The following is a 25,572-nucleotide window of genomic DNA, read 5'->3' as shown; positions in this document are numbered from 1 at the left end:
TTTTTTCAGTAATTAGTACCTAGATACTAATGCCATCCATTTTAACTCTCTTAGGGGTTGCTTTTTCTGTCACCTGGTCACCCAGAGAATTCCCCACCCGTCTCACAGCAGCTAATCACAGGGAAATAACTCTCCAATTCTGTTCTCATCACTGATTGTGTCTGTGGTTGTGAAATACGATCTAGTATTACGCAATCAATCATGTGTCAATCAGAGTAGAGCCCTCATCCAGCTTATGTAAGAAAAAACAAGGAATGCTGGGAAGTGTAGTTCAGGAGTGAGGAAAGTTGCAGTAAACCGCGCCATCAACTAGGTGCCTAATAGAAATCGATATAGCTGTCAGCCTGAGACAGAAAAAAGTGAGACATGAGATTTCTAACAAAGAAGTATAGCAGCTTTATTGCACATCTTCGTAATCTCCCCTTTAATTGATAGAAAATCTGTGCCTGCAAATCCTGGGAGCTTTAAACATTGTGTGTGCTGATCATGGTACTGATTCTGGAGACACCTGGTACTGATCGTGGAGAGAGGCATGTAAAATACAGGAGACTGTGTGCGTGCATCCTGCCTGGTGTGTATGGTGCTGACTAGATATGGTCCTGCTACTTATAATTGTTCATCATTGTCTGTGAAAGGTGACAGGGCTTGAGTGTCCTGCAGTTCTTGGGTTACACATTCTGCACGCTGGTCACGTAACGACACTGAGATGTGCTGTGACGGCCGTAAGATTGGGTGGTCTCCCTCCTTTCCGCTGATCCGTGTTTGATCAGGAAAAGAACAATCTGATAAAATCCGCCCCCTGCCCCTTCTCCCAGGTCGATAAACACCTCTCGTCTTCACTAACAAGCAGTGAAAAGTCAAACTATGCCACGCTGCCACCCGCTGACCACAGTGGGAAACTACACTTAACCAACATCAGACACATTATACGGTTCTAAGACAAGAGCCACACGACTTCTGTCATGCTGTGGACAATCGAGACAAACTGCATTCTCTAGGAGCCAGGCCCTTTCCAATAAGCCGATAACTGGATGAATGATCATTCCCGATCACTGACGCAAGTAAACATGAAAGCAATTAGCCAATGAATTCACAAATGTCTAAAAATTGTCGGCAGCGAATCTCAGTGTACACATGGGATACCCTCCTGTAAATACAATTTTAGTGTGCCGACATCCCCCAATATATCGCATGAGCCCACACACAACCCCCTATATACAGTGTGAGCCCGCACATAGCCTCCAATATAGTTTGTCCCCACATAGCCTCCTATATACATTGTGAACTCACCACACAGCCCCCCTTTATACAGTGTGCGCCCCATATAGCCTCCTATATACATACAAATATACCATAAACATGAAAAAAAACAAGCACCACCTACTCACCTCATTCCTGTTCCCCCAGCGCTCCTGTGCAGGGAGTCTCAGCAGCAGCGCAATGAAATGATGTCATTGCGCTTTCTGTCTCACGCGCTGATTGGTGGAAGATGGAGCTGGCGGCCCTATCCTCCACTAATATATTCACCGCAGTCTGCATCCTGAGGATGCAGCTAGCAGTGACAGCAGGAGGCGGCAGGTGGATGCCGGGTGAGGGAGGGCAGGGTGTGGCCTGTGGACCACTGTTTCGATCCGCGGGCCGGTGTGAAACAGACAGAGGGTCGGATGTAACCCACAGGCTGCAGTTTGCCGGGTCTGACCTACACTATGCTGGAATGTAGCAGCGGCACAGAGCGATCTTTGGCCGCTTGTCCTTACCAAAGTCACTGTGTAGCCCCAATACTGCAATGTTGCAATGCAGCGCTGCCATCTTCAAGTTGTGTGGCCAGTATCACTCTTTAGTCCTAGCCTAAATTACTGTGAATATTACGTGTAAAATGGCATCAGTATTATAAAAAAGGACACATTGTCTATTATTTATTTTAATCAATGAACCATAGATCAAATATGGCAGTCCGCTCTCATTGATCCCGTCTTTAAAAGTATAGTCCCAGAAAAATAAAAGACTTTAATAAATTCCATTCTATTTAAAAAAAAAAATCCGTAAAAATTAAAAACTTGATGTGTTAGTGAAAAAATAAGCTACTTTTGCTTTAAACAGGAAGACAGCTACAGCTGATGAACAGATGGTATCCACCAATCTCATTCACCCTGTAAAACTCTTTAATGCTTAAGCTATGTAATAAAAAATATATAATGTAATTCTCTGTGTAGTGACTTACATGGCAAATTCTTCTGCATTTCCACAAAACAGCCAGCAGAGGGGGCAATAAAATTTCTGATGCAGAATTCCGGCTGCAAGGGTTGCACAGTAGTCACCTTATTGACTTCCACATTAGAGTTGATCTAGAAATACATTGTTAAAATCAGCTAAAATCCAAATGAAGGCATTTATAGGAAGAAAAAACTAAAATCTATGTATCACAGTCAATATATCATTCTGCCCTTGGCTGGCGTTCACTGCCATAACCGCCTCAACAGGCTCCACATCAGCGCCACCAGACCAGCACCTACAGTCACGGCAGCAATGCGAGTTGGAAGGTATCCTAGTGAAGACTCCAGTCGATGGTGGAGTTGCAGGACTTGCCGCCGCGTACTCTCCCGGTCACCGGAGTTATCAATGACATGATCAGCTAGTGGCAATTTGCTATCAATGGGAAGCTGAGCGGCTAAACGTTTCTGGACCTCTTCCCGGGAGAGACCACTTCTCCGAATCAATCTGTCAACTTGAGTCTGTGGATCACTGCAAGAGAGTCAAGAGCATATTGGATTAAAATAAGAAAATTATATATAAATACATTTATAACGTAAAACTTTATTTATTCTTTGTTCGATGCTGGGATATAATTGCTTGACGTTTTAAGCCTAAACCTGAGCTGTACTAGAGAGATAGTCAATAACATTTGTGTCAGGTCCGATGTTGTTGTGGATCAGAAATACAACAATGTGTACAGGACATTAGATTGTCTCAGTAGTGCAGCCTCAGGCTTTGTACTTTTGATGTGTTACTTTAATACCAAAATAAATAGGTGATAAGTGTCTGCCCAATGGGGGTCTGACCCCTGGAACCCTTACCAATCACAAAAGCAGAGAGTGCTGGAAAAACCCTTCAAGTTACAGACTTTAGGCTGCACTACTGAGAAATTCTGATGATAATACGTACCTTCCTGACTTCTATCAGGCACACGGAGACTGGATAGGAGTTAATCAAATTGAGACACATTGAATTTGCATCAAATTTTAAAAAAACAAAATAAAAATAATAATAGAAAAAAAAAAAAAAAGATTCTCTTGTATCTGAATTCTTTGTGATTTGCTTTGTGTAAATTTATCAAAATGACGGCAGTCTAAACACCATTTTAATGATTTGTAAAATAAAAAAGGGTTAAAAAGTAATAATACTGCAGCCTCTTTCCATCAGCACGACCTCCTCTTCTGACATCTTCACTCTTCAGCATCAGGGTTTCCAGCGCTGAGTCGGCTTTTGAGGTCACGATGTGAGTCGCCCAAGGCTTAGTCAGTGAAATGGTGACATCAGAGGCGCAGAAGTGAGAATGCTTGGAGTGGAAGTCTCGCCGGAGGTAAGAAAGGGCCGGATGGAGCTTAGTGAAGGACCGGATGGGGCAGTTACAACAGGATCCGTAAGAAGCAAGACAAGTAGTATTTTTTTTTCACCCTAAGTTTATTATAGTGTTGGATTTGGAGACCTCTTAAAGTAGTGTCCCCCCAACAGGTCATGTTTTCAGGATTTCCTTAGTATTGCTCAGGTGATAATTCCATCACCTGAGCAATACTAAGGAAATCCTGAAAATATTTCATACATTGAATAAACATAAAGGGTTTGATTCATCACAGCTTTCACAACAGAATTCTGGGCAAGTTGTGCCTAAATTTTGCTACGTTTGGCGTTTGAGCAGTTTTTCCCAGATATGACAAAATGGATTGAGCTGGGGCAGGACGGGGTGTGGCGACCACTGCATGTCAAATTCATGACGAGCGGTGTTTGCTACGCCACAAATCTTACTCCAGCACTGTCTGGAGTAGGATTTGTGGTGAGGCGCACACAGAGGTGTACACCGCGCTGGTCTGACGCTCCGGATTCATGAAGAAGCGTAGGTGTATCTGACTCCAGCACGTCTCTTTGTTCATGCCAGTCATGATGAATCGTGGCTTAATGTCTACATCACAACATCAGACAAGTGTCATGAGCAGAATATTATCATTGAAACTCCTCATGCTTTGGCTTGCAACTTCACGCTATTTTTTTCTTCTGGTAGGCCTTCTTCTAAATTATTCCATGGAGTACATTTCCTCTTAAAAAGTAGAAGAATCTACATTAATCTTTTCTGCTACATCTGTTATACAAAGGGGTGTGATATCACTACATAACTAGAAGACAACCCATATGGTAACAGTCAAGGGGGTGACCACACTTAAGGCTAGACAGTCTACCAGAAAAGGAAAGCTAGCCTTGCAAATCTTGATCAAAACGAGAAGCGTTTCCACTGCCCTGAACAGACCAGAGCAAATTGCACATGTGCTGGTCTGATCTGCCGGGCCAGAGAAAAATTTGCAAGGCTACTGGGATGACATAAGGGATGTCATCCACATCCAAAGACAGAGAAGCTGCATTAGCAGTTTCAAACTGGGCACCGATCACAGACCAGAAACACCCACAGGACAATCCAGCCAACATGTTTCAGACCTTACATCAGTTCCCTATCATGGCATGCCTTGTGGATTTCAATAGTTTGAGTAAGGTTACATTTCTATTGCTAACTCTGTGGATACTGGATGACTGTGACTGTGGTGGTTGTGGACCCACTGTGCCACTGGCTGGCTTACTCTGGAGGGTCGTAACTAAGTACCTACCTGGTCTTCACTAGAACCTCTGATGGTGAGGATAGGTTTGGCCTTAGGGTAGTCACCAGGTGCTACTCCAGGGTAGTCCCCAGACCTGCAGCAGCTGACCGAAGGGTCAGAGGCAGAACACAAAGCCCAGAAGGCACAGACAGAGATATGGTCAGACAGTCCGAGGTCGGGGAAGGCAGCACAGGATCACAATATGAAGCCAGGGTCAGGAGTGAAGAGATCAGACAAAACGAGTAAACTAGCTGGGTCGGTAAAAGGAGTCAAAACAAATATGCACCTAGAGAGCTTACAAGATGAACTGACACTAGGAATCTAAGTTAAGGCAAGGTGTGGAGGGAGGAGCTGCCTAATATATACCCTGCTAGGAGGTAAGGGAAGCAAGACTCTGTAGGGGTTAAATTCCTGCAGTCTGGCCGTACCTCCCTATAACCAGGTGGAGAGTCTCCAGCAACATGAAGATGTAGCCGAGCTGGGAGTGCAGCAAGAGGCAGCTCAGCGCGATGGCCTAACACTGGAAGAAGCAGAGCAGTGAACGCAGTGAGTAGTACGGCACTGAGAAGGTGTGCTAGTTACTGGCCCGACAGTGAATTTTGTGTATCTAATTGTTGTTGCTTTATCTTAGCTTCTGAGCACAGAAAGACCCGGTTGAACTTGGACATTTGTCTTTTGTCAACCAAATTAACTATGTAACTACATGCAGAAGAGCTGAGATGACAACCCTATTGCTATAATCTTGGTGCTCAATGGTATTCGCTTGGCAGATCTGAAAAAGGTATGTCAGCTGTGGGCTGCAACAGGCAGGTGGGTAAAACAGTAAATGGGGGTAGTCTCAGGTTCTCTGAAGAGCTATATTCACAAATATTTTTTTTTTTTTGAGGTGTCCTGGGGTTTTTGCCTTTTTCTGGATCAACAGATTTAGGCATAGGGATTTTAGTAATACCATTATTAGAATCACAAGAGTAATACAAAATCTAAAACTAATTAATTTTTTTTTATTATAAACTGGTACATTTTTAATTGTAATAGTGCAGCAATAATAAAAATATTATTATTAATAATACATTTGAGAGGCCTAGTCCCATTTACTTAGTTAATAAGTTAGTGTAGTGTTAGTGTAGGGAGTACAATTGGGGGAGGAAGGTTGAACTTGATGGACCTAGGTCTTTATTCAACCTACGTTACTATGAGGGAAAGCTTTCTGAACAATTCTTAAATTAAGATGCCACAAATAAGAGGACGAGACAAGAAGCTCCCCAGACTGTTTGAAATTCTCCTCAACTAAAGAGAAATTCGTTAGACGAAATCATTGGCTACTGCTTGTGTTAGACATTTCCCGGCACAGACTCCTAATGAGCCAAACATCCTCACAAATCGATGCTCTGATTTTGCTTCGATAAGTTTTTCTTTTTAACCGTTTTTATTAGTGAGAAGCTTGCAGTGATTAATGTAGGACCAAAAAGTTAATGTTTGCAAGAGACTCTAAAAAAAAATTATATATTGGCACAAGTAAACAAGCTGAACTTGCTGGGATTTCCCACGTACTAGGGAACCATCATCTCAAGGTGAGATCCTTTATTTCCCTTCACATGTGGTGACCTGATTATTTTAGGATCATTCGTTCTTATCTAAGAAATTGTACTAAACTGCAAAGTTCAATATCTTCCTAGGATGCCTTAAGACCCTCATACACATTAGGCTAATGGGGGTGCTGGCCAACACATTGTTGGGGGAGATAACAGTTGGGCATGTCTGATTTTGAACTGCTAATCTCTTTATTCTCCCAGCGATAAGACGCCGGCAGAGATATCTGTTGGCGACTTTCTGATAGAGCACACAGGAGAACTAGGCCAAGAGAGCGCTCCTGTGTATGGGAGAGGCGTACGTAATGCCTATTGGCCGAACAATCTGCTAAAGCATAGTTTGGCAGACAGCCATCTAATGTGTATGACACATAGCAATTTTGCATCTTATCATAGCCCGATGCATAAAGATATTGTGGGCTAAATGCAAAACATTAGACAATCTGAAACAACTATTGGTAGCTGAAACCAACTTAAGTCCTACTCCGTCTCCACTATAATGTTCATATGATTTGTATATTAATCTTCATTATGACCATGGCCTCAGTAGTGAGAATCACTGGTCAGATCGATATCAGATCTTCTCAAGAACTATATTCAGCTCATGGGCTTAAAGTTATATCAGCTAGAACCATGTAATGATCGCTCATTCACTACCTACAGCTTGGATATTGGATCTGAGAGCTGAAGCCAATAGACACATTTCTCTGTAATGAAAAGTTAGCATTTCCCATGGGGGAGCAATCAATTAAGGTAATTAAGGTATCTAATTGTAGCTAGTGAACTGCACCAGACCTTCCGCTCTGCATATATTACAAGTGAAGAGATGATGTCGGGCGTCCTATATAAAAGTTTCATATACAGTATAATGCTTGGGACTACAACATACAGTTTATACAAAACCTGTAACGCATGTTTGCATGGAGCTGCTCACATCTAAAAGGAGAATAATGAGACCTCCAATCAGGATTTATGACTGACTCTCCATAGAAAAATCGATATTTTGTCTGATAAAACAACATTTATCACTTATCCACAGGCTGAGTAATCCGTGAATGATCAGTGGGAGACAACGTGTCTGCAAATTATGATTCTGATTTGGCTATTATCCTAAAGGCCCCGTCACACTTAGCGATGCTACAGCGATCCCGACAACGATACGACCTGTCAGTGATAATTGCAGCGTCGCTATGTGGTCGCTGGTGAGCTGTCAAACAGGCAGGCTCACCAACGATCAGGGGAGCAGCGACATCGTGGAAAGAATCTTTCCACGATGTCCTGCTCCTGGTTACCAGCCTGCTGAAGCAGGAGCAGACTGGTAACCATGATAAACATCGGGTTACTAGGGGCACACGCGCACCTAGTAACCCGTTGTTTATCATGGTTACCACTCTGCTACGGTGAGCGGGAGGTTACCGCTCACTTTAGCAGGCTCGTAACCATGATAAACAACGGGTTACTAGGCGCGCGTGTGCCCCTAGTAACCCGATGTTTATCATGGTTACCAGCCTGATCGCTGCTCCCGCTGGTCACACACAGTGATGTGTGCTGACCAGTGGGAGGTCAACGACCAAAAAATGGTCCAGGACACTTTGCAGCGATCAGCAGGGGCTTGATCGCTGCAAAGTGTCACACATAGCGACATCGCTGGTGAGGTCGCTGTTGCGTAACTAAAACCGTGACGCAGCAGCGATCTCGCTAGCGATCTCGCTATGTGAGACGGGGGGCTTAAGTCATATTGCACAACTCGTTAAAGGGTTGATTGTGACTTGTAGGATTGCGGCTTCCAATAGGTGGCGCTATAGAGTTCAAGTCCTCCTTTTCTCTGAAGAGGCAATTTGAATATTAAATTTCCCAGAGGAGCAAGCCTCCTTACCTTGACATGCCAGAGCCAGTATGTCACTCTCCACAAGGAGAAACATTACCCCTGGAAACATTGAAAACATTCAAACTATTTGTTATAAAAAATAAATAAATAAAACACTTATCTCCTATCCTGTATATGGAATAACCCTTTATTTTATTACAAATGTTTAATCTGAAGACATAGCATCGCCATATTAAATATAAGCCTTATATACGTATCAGACAGCACCAGCTCTAGGGGCAGCAAACTGAATATGGAAGAATAGTGACTGCTATATATAGGAAAGGCGGCCATGGACACCAGATCTAAGTCACCGGGATCTGTCAGGTTCACTGACAATCTATGGCAGGGGTGAGGAACCTTTTTTTCTGCCAAGGGCCATTTGGAGATTGATAACATTCTTTGGGGGCCGTACAAATTGCGCTCTAACTCCACCTACAAAGTACGTCCTGGCGATGGCATTGGTGTCAGGACGTAATCTTTCATCGCACGGGCCTCAGCATTCATTAGTGAACACTGTATGCGGGTGCTCACAGAGCAAGAAGAAATTAATAGGCCAATGGCCGGCAAAATACAGCTGCCAGCCCAAGCACTATGGTCCTCAGGAATCTGCCCAGGGGCTGGAAAAAAGGTCGAGGGCCGTAAATGGCCCTGGGCCCTTAGGTTCCCCACCCCTGATCTAAGGAGTCTGCTAGAGATCTCGTTGAGGTAACAAGGTTAGATCTTAGTTTCTCCAACACTTTGGGATAAATGATGTGCATGTTGCTCAGTACATCTATATAATCAGCGTCTTGTAACTCTTACCAGTAAACTAGTACAGTGTGTTTCATGTAGCGCGTCAGGGTCCTGGATTCAAACAGAAGTGGGATGTCAAGGATCACGTATTTATACCCTGTAGAAATTAAAAATTTGTAGAAATCACTTTTACCATTATCTGCAGCTATGTAAATCAGCAATTCAACTGAAGCCTAATATTTTCTGAACAGTGAATAAACCTAACGAATGCTGCATTCACACGTTTTAAAAAATATTAAAAAAAGCACCATATGAACACTTAAAGAGGCCCATTCACCAAATTTTTAATGTTGAACTGGACACACAATGTAATAGTGGCTGCAGAGTGGAATAAAATGTTTAATTCTTTTTTAGTTTTGCCTCGCCGTTGCAGAGATATTACCAATAAAAGTATTTGATACCTAATAAGTTAACTTTTGTTAAGTGGAGGTTCTCAAGTTTAAGAATTATCCTCCATATCCGGGATAGGGGATAATTTTCCAATCGCTAGGGGTCCGACCGTCATGCCCCCTACTGATCCTGAGAACTGGGGTTCTGAAGAACCCTGGCTTAAGGAAGTGGAACTCGATCATGCACACTGCTTCTCCATTCAATCTAATAGGAGCACCGAAGATCAGCAAAACGCTGCTCCCTAGTTCTCAGTATTGGAGATTACAACACAGATCGCTAAAACCTTTCAAATAAGGTCCCTGTGGCTGTGGTGTGGCGTAGCGCAGCGGAGTTCAACTGTGTCACATTACAAACCCTTCTATCAGCATTCCTCCTCTCATATCACTGTCAGCTCTACTGTACTGCCCCTCCTCCCACACTGTACTCACTCTGCAGCGAGTGCATGACAAGCTACTTCTGTGTGAGATGTAATGACACCCAGCTTTGCACTCACTACAGAGATCACAAGATGCTGTGTGCACAACAGACATAAGTGTGTCACATCTCTGGACAGGCATCTCTGGACAGTAGAGCTGACAGTGCTATGAGAGGAGGTGAGCTGATATTTGTAATGTGACACAGATTACCTCAGCTGCACTTTCTAATCATGCAGGAGGTTAAACTAGGATATCAGGGCAGTATCATTACATCTCACACACTGAGAAACCCGCTCTAAGCCATGGTGGGGGCATGGTCATCTTCTGCTAAGTTGCTGCCTGCTTATGATTGGTCAGCATCATACAATGGGGAAGAAGTACACACCCCCAGTGAAAACTATCTAATAAAGCCCACTTGGACTTAACTAAAGTTAACTCATTAGATGACGAATACTTTGATTGCTAACATGTCTGCACTGGAGAGACAAAATAAAAACCCCATTGTTTTAATCCTCACTGCCGCCACTATTCTCTCATCTATCCAGTTTAACATGAACAATTTGATGAAACGTCCTCTTTAAAGGAAATCTGTCAGCAGGATCAGCCCTCCTAACACAGTACTGCATAAGTGAACTGCATATTAAAAACCCATTTGCAGTTGTCTTTTCAGCACTTCAGCTTTCATTTGACAGACCAAATAGTAATAGAATCATTGAATAAACAGTATTGTGCACATTCAATTTTTTGTTATTTCATCTGAGAGCACCACAATGTAACAGCAGAGAGCCTGATGACAGCAATGTGTTACTTACTGGGCTGTGTTTTGCAGTTTTAATACAATTAGTGTTTTATCACCAGGAGATTATCAGTAGAGGACAACTGGCCTTGTGCATCTAATTCCAACCACGCCCCCAACACTGATTAGCAGCACTCTGTTACTATACCATGTACATAAAAAGCTGTGGTGTGGGTGGGGTTATAACAGAGCTCAACAATAGAGCTCTGCTACATCTGCAGCAGAGAAACTGTGACTCTCATAACTGCTGTACCCAGTATACATCACTGGAATCAGGGTCTCTGTCCCTACCTCATGATGCTATCAGATTACATAGAAAAAACTGCTGACAGATTCCCTTTAAAATAGTGGCAAACGCAAAAAATATACCAAACCTGCCTACAAAAAAAAAGGAGTTTGCAAGCACTTGAAAGGTTGAAGAACATCAATCTTTATTACTAACTTTGTCATATGAAGATTTAAAACAATTCCACCAACAAAGAACCAGGAAAGACCAAGGAAAAACAACAATTTCATGAACTATTCAATAACATAATCAAGGCCTGATATATGTATTTACAAGGGACAAAGTGCAAGTGCAAACTTGAATTAATTAGTACTAAAGTTCATAATTGCCATAATGAACTAGAATCCCAGAGTACAAAGACCAGAAGGGCCAGGCAGCTTTTACAATAAATATTGCAAGGTCACTGACTGAAACAAGTGCATATAAATGAGGATGCATAAAGTGCAATTGTCACTGTAGCATAAATGCCCTCAGAGAAAAGCTATACTGTATTTATATACACATACACACACACATATAATACATGGTATATACATACACACACACACGCGCACACACACACACACACACACACACACACACACACACTGTCTAAATCATGAATAAGTCAGAAACTAACTTAGGATAAAAACTATGCACAGACATGTATACCCAGGGCCGGCATCAGCACCCGGGCAAGTGCCAGGGCCCTGAGCAGGAGGGGGGGCCCACTCGCCGCCGGGCAACCCGCCGCGCTATGGGACCCGTGAGCGATGTGGTGCCAGTGTCAGCGCCCGCTCCCCCCCCGCTTGCTCAGGGCCCCGGCAGCCGGCACTATACTTACCTCTCCCCGTGCCTCAGCAGCGGCTCCGGTCTCTTCCGCGTCCTCTGACTGTGACGTCTCAGGTCAGAGGGCGCGGTGATGTCTTTCCACCGCGCTCTCTCCTGAGCCATCACAGCGCAGAGCACATCTGGGACATCATGTCTTGCTCCATCCACCAACGTCACGTTGCACCACAGACTGTCCAGGAGTTGGCGGATGCTTTAGTCCAGGTCTGGGAGGAGATCCCACAGGAGACCATCCGCAACCTCATCAGGAGCATGCCCAGGCGTTGTAGGGAGATCATACAGGTACATGGAGGCCACACACAATACTGAGCCTCATTTTGACTTGTTTTAAGGACATTACATCAAAGTTGGATCAGCCTGTAGTGTGTTTTTCCACTTTAATTTTGGGGGTGACTCCAAATCCAGGCCTCCATTGGTTAATAAATTTGATTTCCATTGATGATTTTTGTGTTATTTTGTTGTCAGCACATTCAACTTTGTACAGAACAAAGTATTCAATGAGAATATTTCATTCATTCAGATCTAGGATGTGTTATTTGAGTGTTCCCTTTATTTTTTTGAGCAGTGTATATTCAGGGTACTGGGTGAAGATGAGTGATGAAGAGATGATAGAGATGCCTCTTTATCATAAAGTACCTGGACCTCCAGTGATAATACAGTGCTGTACACTGATATATAATGGCTGCCATTTCTATATACCATGTGTGGTTCACTTTATTAGAAATGTGTACTAGGGGTTTGCTGTTTATGGAATTAACAACTTGTCCATGTGCTCAAGATACCTAACCTTGCTGTCATTTCTGGGATCTTTTTAACAAGTCAAGTGCTGTTCATTGGCCATAAATATTTTATAATCTATATAAAGACATTGTAGCTGTACAGAACATGTCATCCTCAGAAGACCACTTCATCCTTTTATAAAGAGTACAAAGGACTGCAGCCTTTCTGCAATATCTGCATTTGTAAAGGTCTCCCCTTTTACGGTGCTATACTAGCCTGCACATGCTCTATGACCTCCCTATTCTTCTCCCCCTACAAATACCTTCTCCATGTTATAATAGAGGTTCTTATCTGCAAGGGCTGACGTATTGTTCATATAATAAGCCGCAGGAGCTCCTGAGAGAAGGGGAATATTCGGCCTGGCTTCTTCAGACTTTGATTTTTATCCAGACTGGAACAGAATGGGAGACACGTTTCCTTTCATGTCCCTACAGGATCTGTGACATTTGTCACCCTCATCTTGAATAAAACTATTTGATTTAAGGAGTATAATATTTCTCATGCACCAGATTAGAAGAGGTTGGTACAACATAGGGGAGAGTGGGGTGAGTAGGACGACCAAGGGAATGGCAAGTCCTTCAAGTTATTGGCTAAAAATATTCACATAACATGTAATTAAACTTTTCCCCTGTCTGGGATTGACAGAGGGGGACAGATTTACCCTAAAGATTAGCGTGAATCAAACATACGTTTGTGTCATAGGGAAAAAGATAGTATTGTGGGTGTTCAGGTGGTGGGACCCCCACTCATTTATAGGTTTTTCCAAATGAGCTCTCATTAACCTCTCTCAGCTTTAGGCTACATGCATACATCTGGGTTAGTTTAACCATCTGTGACAAATGAACCCTTTTCATTCCCATGTTTCATCCATATTGTATTGCACAATTGTTTCCTCATCTGTTGATTTTTGGGGTTTTTTGTCTTTGTTTCCAAGGCAATACAAAGTTTGTGTATAGGCCTAAGGCTCAAAGCCATAGAAGAAATCTGCCACAAATCTGCAGAAAAATCTCAAAGGAGTTTGTGTTAAAATGTGTTTCCGTTAAATATTGATTTGTCTAAAAGGTAGAGGAAACGGAATGGCACTTACTAGTTAAAAAAGGTAGCTTTATTATCTTCAGAAAGCCCACACAGACAGGAAAGGTGCTGCAGCAACAGCTGTTTCGCAGGACTTTGTGCTTCTTCAGGCTACAGGAAGTGCAAATTATTGCAAAACGGTCATTGCAATCTGCAGCTCCCTCGTCTGTATTGCACTTTATGAAGATAATAAGAGAGCAGATGCACGTCCGTATTTCTTGTGCGAGGAACGCATCGTAATCCTCAATATGACCATCCGCTCTCCTGACCTGAGAGTGACAGCTGCATAGAAATACATCACACAGTCACGCTTAGATCAGGAAGGGTGTCGGGTCAGTCTGTGCACTGCGATGCGATCATCGCACGAGAAATAAGGCTGTCTGCGTGCGTCTTTAAGCTACAGTTTATATCTAGCAAGTGCCACCCCGTTTCCTCTGCAATTGGACGTATTTAATTTTGACTGTGCCAATTTGAGCAAAATCATGAAGGCTTTATTTTTATGCTTCAAAACTAAGGCTAGTAAGCTAGTGTATCATCGGATAAAGTGAAGTCACACTGTAGTGCTGACCCAGCATCTCCTATTTTGCACTATATACAGCATACATTTTATTTGCAGCGCGAGGATAAGATTTGTTAAAATCAGTAATACAGGGCAGAATTGCCACAGAGAAAATCCGGCTGGAAAATTTCCAGCGTATCTGTTTGGTGTGAATATACCCTAATAGCAAGCGTCTATACTGGGTGAATATGAGAGTGAAGAGATGATAGATTGGCCCCTTTGTCATAAAGCACCTGGACCTCCAGTGATAATACAGAGCTGTACACTAATATATAACAGCTGCCATTTGTATATACCATGTATGGTTCATATTTCACTCACCCACAAAAAACAAGCACAGCGTCTGTCTCAGCATAGCTCTGCGTATTGGAGGGTGGGTGATGGAATTGAGTAGAGCCCTCTTCGCGGGATTTGAGAAGATAATGGCTCCCATCTTCTCCCGATCAAGTTCCCCATTCTTTAGCAGTACTTCTTCTCCAAAATGGAACACAATCTGACTATGGGCTGAGGTTCCCGGCTGTACCACTGCAAGACAATCACAGGGCAATAGTCAGCAAGTGTCTTGATCTCTCGGCAATCCTTAAAGTGAACCTGTCAGCTGATACATGCTGCTCAAACCATGGGCACTGGCTGTATTATCTCAGCCAGGATGTAGGCAGAGACCTGTCAGTCCAGGACAGCAGGTGAGGAGAAGCCGCCGGGGACCCGCCCGTCCGAATAATTTATGCCTCAGTTGGTGGAAGCTATTGTAGTATGTTTTTCTCTGAAACACTGCAGCCTTTCAGAGTTGCGCATACCTGGCTGACATCATACAACCAGTGCTTGATACATGCTGCCCGAGGATTGAGGAGCATGTATCAGCTGTCAGGTTCACTTTAAGAGCCGTTTTTAAATGGAACATCTATAGATATGTATGTGCCATCAAGGTAGCCAATAAGGCCGCTATGGGATCTACATAGGGAGCCAAACCAGGTTGATCCTGAATGCAATAAAAAAAAATTTGGGTGTCTGCTTTGAATGACCTGAAACGATCATTTTCACTTTGCGGTCACCGTAACTGAAATTAAAAGGGATTGTCTGAGACTAAACTATAGATCCTAAAGAGATTAGAGTAGCCTTAAGGCCTCGTCACACTTAGCGATGCTGCAACGATCCCGACAACGATACGACCTGTCAGGGATCGTTGCTGCGTCGCTATGTGGTCGCTGGTGAGCTGTCAAACAGGCAGGCTCACCAGCGATCAGGGGAGCAGCGACATCGTGGAAAGAATCATTCCACGATGTCCTGCTCCTGGTTACAAGCCTGCTGAAGCAGGGGCAGGCTGGTAACTATGGTAAACATCGGGTTACTAGGGGCACACGCGCACCTAGTAACCCGTTGTTTATCATGGTTACCACTCTGCTACAGTGAGCGGGAGGTTACCGCTCACTTTAGCAGGCTCGTAACCATGATAAACAACGGGTTACTAGGTGCGCGTGTGCCCCTAGTAACCCGATGTTTACCATAGTTACCAGCCTGATCGCTGGTCACGCACAGCGATGTGTGCTGTCCAGCGGGAGAGCAACGACCAAAAAATGGTCCAGGACACTTTGCAGCGATCAGCGACCTCACAGCAGGGGCCTGATCATTGCAAAGTGTCACACATAGCGACATCGCTGGTGAGGTCGCTGTTGCGTCACCAAAACGTGACACAGCAGCGATCTCGCTATGTGAGACGGGGGTTTTACACCCGTAGATAAACAGAAGGACTAGGCACTAAACAATGTACGGATCAGTGGTGCTCAGCTTCTTATACTGGTTACATCTGGCCACTGCCAAAACAGACTTCAGCTGATCGGTGGGGGTAACGAATCTCCTATGGATGGGTCATTATTAGTCTAGTCTCAGACAACCCCTTTAATCTGCAAGATTAAGTAATGATATCAGAGACAACAAAAACAGCATTCCAGACTTATTATGTACCTATCATTGAACATTACCTATGAAATCTGGGTTTCATAGCATAAAATATTACAGAAACCGAGAAGGGTCCTTTTATAGCCCAGTGTCTTGGATCAGTGGCGTATACTGAAACCCAAACCCATAACACTATGATCTGCGGATCTAACCCAACAACCTCAAGGACTCCTATGAAACCCTAATGACATTAATGTTGTGTTGTATGTCTGTAATATCATCAAGTTTGCACAGAAGAGACCAGAATCAGCACACAGCATCGCATGTCCAATTAGTTTATGTCATGACATACTGTACAGCATATTGATACATACCTTGTCTGGCAATGACATCTGCGTCAATCACTGCACATCCCAGTTCCTTGAGGATTGACACAACGGTGCTTTTACCTGATGCAATCCCACCAGACAAGCCCACCAGGAACATGGCTGCAATGAGAAAACATAACCACAAAAGTGACACATCAGAAGCAGCTGAAGCTGGTCATACACATTAGATTATAGTCAGATGAACCTGTAAAGATACAAGCAGGAGGGTGACTCTGGGTGACAAAAAAGAACAACCCTGTTGGATCTAACATGGCTGACATTTAAAAAGCACATAAGAAACAAAAGACGATGAAAGGGGCCACTGGATTTGAAAAAGTTGTAACAAAGTTTATTAACATTAACAATTAGGCACACAGCAGGGGTAAGTGCAAGTACAATAGGAAAAGCTAAAAATATAAAAACAACCCACTCCACATGGCAATCATCATAATAAGCCCTACATTATATATAATTCAGTCATTGATTTAAGACATACAAGAAAAGAGGATGTCACCATGGGGAACTTACAACAAGTGACACCTCTATGAACAGTTCACAGAGTAATCAATCATACTGCCCTTATAGCATATAGAAAAAATCACTCACTAACTCTTACACATATATATTCCCCAGAGCGTTCACCATATACGTACCAGGGGAATCAAACCAGGTCACGAAGCAGGCCTATTAGGCCCTTTGGTTCTTGGTTGCCCTTTGACTGCTTCGTGACCTGGTTTGATTCCCCTGGTACGTATATGGTGAACGCTCTGGGGAATATATATGTGTAAGAGTTAGTGAGTGATTTTTTCTATATGCTATAAGGGCAGTATGATTGATTACTCTGTGAACTGTTCATAGAGGTGTCACTTGTTGTAAGTTCCCCATGGTGACATCCTCTTTTCTTGTATGTCTTAAATCAATGACTGAATTATATATAATGTAGGGCTTATTATGATGATTGCCATGTGGAGTGGGTTGTTTTTATATTTTTAGCTTTTCCTATTGTACTTGCACTTACCCCTGCTGTGTGCCTAATTGTTAATGTTAATAAACTTTGTTACAACTTTTTCAAATCCAGTGGCCCCTTTCATCGTCTTTTGTTTCTTATGTGCTTTTCATGTCTATTTGACGATGGGGTTTATTCAGTCCATTAATAGTAGTGGTTAATATGGTAATAAATGGAATGTTAATTTAGAAAATACACCCTCTTTAGGGTGTATACACTACCTTTTTCCATGAATTGTGTGTATTATCATGGCTGACATTTGTAGTTATACAGCTACTTCCTGTCTGAAGATCAGTTACCGCCTATAAAAATTCAGAAGTCAGGTTTCCATGTTTGCCAAAAGACTGTAGTAGTGAGGTGGAAGAGAAAGGAAACTGTGTGATGGGAGACAACTGCGGTAGGATTTACAACCACCACACAACAGATGGTGCCTGTTCCGATGTATCACAACCCCTTCAATCACCTGATCATGAAGATGTTGGGAGTCGGACCTCTTTCGATGAGATACTCATGACCTGTCCTCAGGATACACCATCAATATTAAAGTCCTGGAAAAACAGCTTTAATCATTAAAATGGAATATTCTACTCATTTATCCAAAAATCACTCCACATAGGTGTGGATGTAATACCTGCATCATGTAAATGTATGCTGCTAATGTCAATGCGGATGTCACCCTTTGCAATAGCTTTAGGATAGATCATCAGTATCAGATCGATGGGTATCCGACACCAGGTACCCCATCTCTAAACATATGGAAAATCTGCACAAGTACTTAGCACTCCAGACTTCACTATAATTTTTCAGCAGCAGATATGGCAAGTAAGAACATAGTCTATAATATTTCACAGTATTCTGGAGGTATTTTTCGCTAGAAATATTACTTTTATGGAAGGATATCTCCATAATACCAAGGACAACATCTACAAAGAGTCTGTATGTTCTCCCCGTGTTTGTATGGGTTTCCTCCGGTTTCCTCCCACACTCCAAAGATTGTGAGTCCCAAAGAAGACAGTGCTGATAATGTCTGTAAAATTGTCTAAATTGTAAAGCGCTGCGGAATATGCTGGCGCTATATAAATAAAAAAGAATATATTATAATAGTTTTGTTCGGAGGCACTGTGTCCTAGGCACAAAGTGAAATTCTCAGCCTCTAGAAGCTACTAACTGAAGGACGCTCCTGTAGTCAGAAATTACTGCCTACTGTACAAGTGATCAATAATTCTTCACAAAATCGGTCACATTGATCACTGAAACTCTTGTGATTGCATTAGCAGATGAGACTTGTTAATCATCATTTCCACCAAATATTTAAAGTGATCTCTGGGATTACAAAACAGATAACCCCGTTCACATCACATTATAGTAAGTCAAACCCACTAACCATGGATCTGAATGGGGCCTTTTTTCCTAGGACAAGCCACTGCCATGCATCTGGCAGTGACATACTCTGCTCTTCTCATAGAGAACACAATCCGAGCATTCATGTATATGGGGACAACTGACGTATGGGCACCTTTAGGTTAGCTATTAATATCAAATCAATGAAAGTGACTCTCAGTGCTCCCACCAATCAGCTCATTGAAAAGGGCACCATGTTCTAGAGAGCGCTGCATCCTCTTTATTGTACAAAAGGCACAGCGCTGTTCTTTGAGCAGTGGCCACATCTGGAATTACAACCCAGCATCATGCAAATGGATCAGCAGGTGTGCTGACAGTCAGAACCCACTGATCTTGTATAGTCCCCGCCCCGCATGTCTCATGGTTATTAGACAGCCAATAAACATGTAGGGATTGCCTGCCATATACAGTAGTGCTGTAGCCATGTTCATTGGATGTCTAACAGCTGCGAAACATGCAGGTTGGGGACTCGAGCACCTACGATACTCGGTGCATGCCCAAGCACCCGATGCACGATCGAGTGGCGAGCACGCTAGCTCATATACATACTGGTCATATACATTAGATAGTGGTCAGCCAAACTGCTGTTCAGCCAACAACTATCTCCCCTACCATCCCACACACAGCTCAGTGTTCCTGCATTTTATGTTGTGAGACAACCTCTACCAGACTTCTCTGACAGCAGCTTATTTCCACAACGAAAAAAGTATCAGGCGCTGAAATTTAACTGGCCGGATGATGTCGGGGGAAGAGTCGGGAGACCCTCATACACATTGAGCAGTTGGACAATTTTTATCTGAGGTGTATGACGATATTAAAAGGGGTTGGCCAGTATCTCATCATAAAACATCTGATGGTGTGCTGCTCAAGTCAACGGACCACTGCAACCGATTAGGCCACGTTCAGTATTTTACCTCCGTATTTGTAAGCCATAACCAGGAGTGGGTGATAAATACAGAAGTGGTGACGTGTTTCTATTATACTTTTCCTCTGATTGTACCACTCCTGGTTTTGGCTTACAAATACTGATGGAAAATACAGACCAAATACTGAATGTGTGAACGTGGCCTTACAGTTAGAAGCGATCCGTCCCCTGGTAGAACAGCAACATCACCGCCTCCTATCTATGAGCAGATCCAGGTGGGTGCAGGTAGGAGAGCAGAGGACGTCATGTGACCACTGCAGCCAATCAGCATGACGTCCTCCCATCAGACAAGGAAGTGGGGACACAGGCATACTAAGGAATGGTGGAGGTCTGGTAGGTCGTTTTTTAAGACCATTTTTAAGGAGTAGATATTCACTTTACAGTTCAGTCCAACTTTTCCACACTCCTCAATGTAAAATTAGTCTAGTGAATGACAAAACTAAGCAAAATCGTCATTCGGGGGGCTGGAAAAGCTGGGTGGTCCCCAAAGAAGACAATAGTGTTTACGGGTTAATATTGAGGCAGAAGAATAAAGAAATGTATAGAAACAGTGGATGCATCATGTAATTACAGGAGATTTAATGAAACACAATCTCCCACAGCTCTGTCCAGGATTACATAACAGGGTGATAATGGAGACGTGCCTGGAAAGTGACCACTTCACACTCCAACTGCTACCATGACAACAGTGGCTGGAACCACACAGACACACACCACACTAGAAGGAATAGGCAGCCCCCAGCGTCTCCTAATTAATCCTACCCCGAATCACGGACCACTTACCACCTGCCCTATGCCAGCCCTCACGTCAGTCACCTCCTCCCATCGCGCTCTCTCATTGGCTCTAATTTTACAGGGAACCAATAGGAGCCTAGCTTACTGCATCTCACTACTGGCAAGACGGAGGAGACTTCCGGGTCTAATCTCCCACTTCCGCCCACAGAGGCTGAACATTCCCTACGGTTGCTAGGTTACGGAAGGCGTCTGCGCGGCCCCTAGAGTAGCCTTCAGGAACTGCCAATCAGCTGCGAGCGGGAAAAAGTCACAGAGGGGGGGAGGGGCGCGGCGAGGATAAAGTGGGATTAAATTAATCATGAGGGATTGCAGTGGGTGGATGCTGGGGAAGGAGGTTGCCTAGGAGATAGGGCTGGAGTTAGTAACATATTTTTAATAAAGTTATTGCAAAAAAAAAAATTGAGTGAGATTTTTAGGGGTTCAGCTGTAATAGCCGAACTGAAAAATTAGTCCAAATTGTACGCAGTGGTGAATAATCCATGTAATATGATTACGGTCACGGCACATTATCGACAAGGACAACAGGTCACAGCCATAGTCCTCTCTAGTAGTCACAAGGACATTTTTCCGTTACTAGGATGCCACTTCATTCTCGCTCCAAAAGTGGATGTGTGAGAGTGGCATTTGCCCCCTCTTCCCAAGCAGGGCATGGCTGGTGTCGGGGCACCAACAAGCCACTTTTCTTGAGATGGGGTATTTAGCTACATGGTGAGGGTGGTACATTGAACCCTTTGCCCTGGGTGAAGGAACGCCTAACTAAGGCTCTGCCCACAAGCGGCAGGTACCAGGAGCTTGGCATGGGTGAACTTTGTCATTTAATGCAAAGAACTTAGAAGGATCTGCTTCAAAAGTATGAGACGAAACTGGGTGTCAGGAGCTGTGCCAAGACCTCAGAGGTTTGCCCCCAGCATCTCCACCCAGCTGGAGGAAGAAGAAGGGGAGAACTGGAGAGATGCTGTCTCGAAAGTATGCGGGACGGAACCAAGGACAAGATGTGAGGGTAGCCCAGCCTTGCCCCTGTCGTAGTAACAGGAAAGAACCAGGGAGAAAGTCAGTAGTGCATGGAAATGTTCCAGCAGATGATGTACACTTTGTAAATAGATGCCACAGTGGCCTTCGTCACCTTAGGAATCCAATGTAATCAAGGTATATTGCAGTGCGCTCAGAGATTTGGGATGCTGTCCCTTTAGAGACTCAGTGAGGATGATGATGGTGGGACGGCATCATGCTGGAAAAACGTCTGCACTCTGCCTTGTCCTAAAGCGGTTTACCTGTGAGGAAGGGCAGCAGCAGGCTGGACAAGATGAGGGGCCAGGGGATTGGGAACGTGCGAACGCCGAGGCTGTGAGCTGACGTATAAGTGCAGAGTTTGGTACCAGAGTACGGTACAGATAAGTCTGCGTATGACATATGATGGAGTCTCCCTGGAGCAACAACAACGGATTGCAGCAAGTTTGACCATCGAGATGTTGGTATATACGTGATAAAACTGTGCCCCGCACACTGACCTGGGTTTCCCACCAGACTAAGTTGCACAGATGTCTCTGAAGTGCCCCTTACCCCCGTGTTGCTAGCTAATGAGACAGAGAAAAAGCAGGGTGACGTGGACGAAATGGGTGGTGCGAAGAGTCAGTCCTACAATACGAGGCAGAAGGTGAAAAGCCTCCCTGCAAAATACTGATTGTTGGGCCTGGCGGGTTGGAGAGAGGAACAGTTAAAACGCCATCAACCTGAATAGTACACTGCAGAGATCCATGACTTTCACCTATTACAGAGACTGTTCTCTCCCTAATGTGATTGTTCGAACCTTGTTCCCCATAATAAGAAACTGATCTTAAGTGCTATCCATCGATTATGAACTGTATAGAATGGGAGCTGGCGTAAAAACGGCAAAAGTTGCAGCATTTCTGCAAACTACATGTTGTGCAAAAAATTGCAACTTTTTACGCCAGTTTTCGGTCACTGGATATACAGAAAATATTAAGATTTGAGAGTCCTCAGTGCTTGCACGCTTTCGAGACTACTCAGGTCTCTTCATCAGGCATAGTATAACACAAAGTCTGAAGGGTCACATATTTATACACAACAGGACACAGGAATAATGCAATAGATGAGACAAGTGACGAGAAGCAGAACTATCAGTATGAGAAGGGGAGAAACAGTTGTGGCCATGTATAAATATGTGAGTCTTCAGATTTCATGTTATACTATGCCTGATGAAGAGAGCTGAGTAGTCTCGAAAGCTTGTAATTTGTTACTATCTTTTCAGTTAGCCAATAAAAGGTATCAACCACTGAGGACTCTCAAATGTTATTATTTTTATATCTACTGGCTAACACCATACAAAGATATAGATTTTTCCTGGATACATAGGATGAGTTTTCCTTTAGAACCAGTGAATAGTAGGGGAATTACAAGAAGACAACCCTTTTTAAAGCTGGTTCCTTTTATCCTGATCAGATATTATCAGGGGGAAAGCCTGAGGCCAGTTTCACACATCTGACTTTCACTTGGACCTTGATGTCCAGACTGGCCACAGGTCTGACCTGAGCAGCTACATTCACAAGCATTTATGAGGCTGTTTAGCTCTAGCCAAGAGACCCAAAGCCAGTACGGATATCACGGTCCATACTCAGACTACGGCTACGGTCAGATGGCTGTAGATTCTCTCATCCAAGAGAATTGGGTCAATTATGCATATAACACTTTGATCAAACTGATCTGAGTGTCAGCACATTGTGATCCCCATTCTCTTGGATGAGAAAACTGCAGCACACTGAGAAGATGAAAAACACAATTTCTCCACTCGGAGTCCGTGGAAATCGGACTGCACTCAGATGTCATCCGAGTGCAGTTCGATGTTTTCTGCGCATCCATAATCTTGAATGGCCGAGTGTCTTCCGATTTCAGAGTGAAATCGCAGCATGCTGTGATTTTTTCATTGAGAGATTGTCAGTGAAAACAAATTGTGCATCAGCACCGCCCCATTGAATAACATTGGTTCGAGTGCTAGCCATTAAACAATCAGATAGCACTCATCCGATGAGTGAGTCCTATGTGTGGAACTGGCGTTATCTAGACTTGCAGTTTAGCTGTTGTAAAAGAAATATAGCATGGAATGACAAGTCATAAATACATGGACACACTAAGTTATACTTGACAACTCTTCCAGGAATGTCCAGGAGGCTCTCAGAAAAAAAGGGAGATCTACTGGACAAATCTCTGAATTGGAAAACCTCCCAGGTGCACCAAAGGCTCCAGAAACCTCCCGGGATTTGCACTTCTGACAGGTGTCTTTTTGCAGATGGGACCCCTGAATCCAATTACATGTGGGCATCGGGGTATTGGGCGTAGTTATGAGTAAACATTTTCGACAAGGCACCTATCTTCCTGAATAGTACTTGTGAAAGTTGGCAAGTATGCACTAGGTCCAACAGATTGGGTCTTATTCTGGCTCACAGAGGAGTATCTTGAGCAGTAACGCTCCCGCTATATGATCCTGAGAAAACCCCCGTTAGATGCTTCTGGTGAGGGGATGGTGTCAGTCTTATATAGAGCACGTTGAAAAATTTGTACCCAACTGCGTTTACCCTCTTATGTTGATACACTGGTATCTGTGGCCCAATTTAATTGCAGTAACCCCTGTGTACAGGGTCCGCAGAATACAGATGCCATATATCTTCAATAGTGTTGAGCAAAAAGACGAGCGGGACCGGCCACATCAGTGGTCCATGGCCGCCGGACCAGAGCCCTGTGAACCTCCTCCTACCTGCTGGCATCCCCGATGCCTCTTCTGGTTAGTAAACCCGATCTTGCCATGCCTACCAATAAGATCCCCACCGGGATCCCTGCAGATAAGGGGGAGGTTCAAAGGGCTATGATACTGAGACCATGGATTACTGATGTGACCGCCCCTGCAAATCTTTTTGCTGAACTCTAATGCTCATGTGTATGAGGTCTAATAAATCTAATTATTCTGCACCATGTGTCAGATACAGTAAAACCACACCTGATAGCTTTTCTAAATTTTGTGGGAATCATGTTAACATTTTTTTTTTTTTTTTTTTTTTTTACAGAAACATGCCGCCCTTTTACAGACCATATTTATCATGCAATATTCCCACACATACCCTCCAGGGTGCCAAGGGTCAACACCACAGCAAAGAAAACCTAAAGGTGGCATTGCCATGCAGGACTTGTGTGCGATGCCCAGGAGAATTGCCATATCTTCCAGCAATACTGTGTGCACGTCTCCAGAAGACCACCTCAGTGAGACCATCCTGTCATCCAGACCAGATAGCTTCCAGATCCACCATACACTATGTACACTGGCCATCCCATGTCACCACCATTTTCCATTGCTGCACGTTTACTGCAGGTCACTACTATTAGGCCACATTCAGACGTTCAGTATTTGAAAGCAACTCGATGGCTTGATACAATCAAAATAACAGCAGAGAAGACCCTGCTGTACCTATCCAGGCTTGCACAAGATGGATCTTCCTACAAGTCGTTCATCCAGCAAGTCGCCATGGCTGGAGATCGAGCTGAAGGCCGTTAATTATAAGCCATAACCAGGAGTGGGTGATAAATACAGAAGTGGTGACGTGTTTCCATTATAATTTTCCTCTGATTGTTCCACTTCTGGTTTTGGCTTACAAACATTGATGTAAAATACTGACGTGTGAACACAGCCTTATCCTAAGCACATTGTATACTGTACACACCACTCTGACTTTGGATATAGACTTTAGGGGTTAAAGAGCGGTAGGTGTAGACATAGAAAAAAAAAACTACAACCCCCAGTAAGCCATCGCCCTGCTGTATCGCTCAAATGAATAGTGAACTTACCCGCAAGGCTTCATGGGATTTGTAGTTTTTCTCAAGATACATTAAAGCTGGAAAATGAGTCCTTCACTACAAACACCGGCAAGCTTTG

At 43.6% G+C, this 25,572-nt stretch overlaps 1 protein-coding gene across 2 annotated transcripts; it reads right to left on the bottom strand.

The window, feature by feature from the left end:
- Positions 1–372: 372 nt before the first annotated feature.
- On the bottom strand, positions 373–20,777 carry DCAKD (dephospho-CoA kinase domain containing). Of its 2 annotated transcripts, XM_073683184.1 has the most exons (6): positions 20,622–20,771; positions 17,976–18,060; positions 16,513–16,626; positions 14,564–14,767; positions 9,123–9,210; positions 373–2,742 (listed from the first exon to the last, which is right to left on the bottom strand). In XM_073683184.1, exons 3-6 carry the CDS (start codon positions 16,622–16,624, stop codon positions 2,457–2,459), a joined length of 690 nt encoding a protein of 229 aa, XP_073539285.1. In that variant the 5' UTR covers positions 16,625–16,626; positions 17,976–18,060; positions 20,622–20,771; the 3' UTR covers positions 373–2,456. The 2 variants fall into 2 exon arrangements, with proteins under 2 accessions (XP_073539285.1, XP_073539286.1); XM_073683185.1 differs by lacking the exon at positions 17,976–18,060 and having other exon boundaries at positions 20,622–20,777.
- Positions 20,778–25,572: the final 4,795 nt, after the last annotated feature.

Source organism: Phyllobates terribilis, unplaced genomic scaffold (assembly GCF_046119375.1).
Source record: "Phyllobates terribilis strain yellow unplaced genomic scaffold, ASM4611937v1 Scaffold_5__5_contigs__length_657084704, whole genome shotgun sequence".
Lineage (NCBI taxonomy): Eukaryota > Metazoa > Chordata > Amphibia > Anura > Dendrobatidae > Phyllobates > Phyllobates terribilis.
This window is presented reverse-complemented; position numbering and strand designations above follow the sequence as displayed.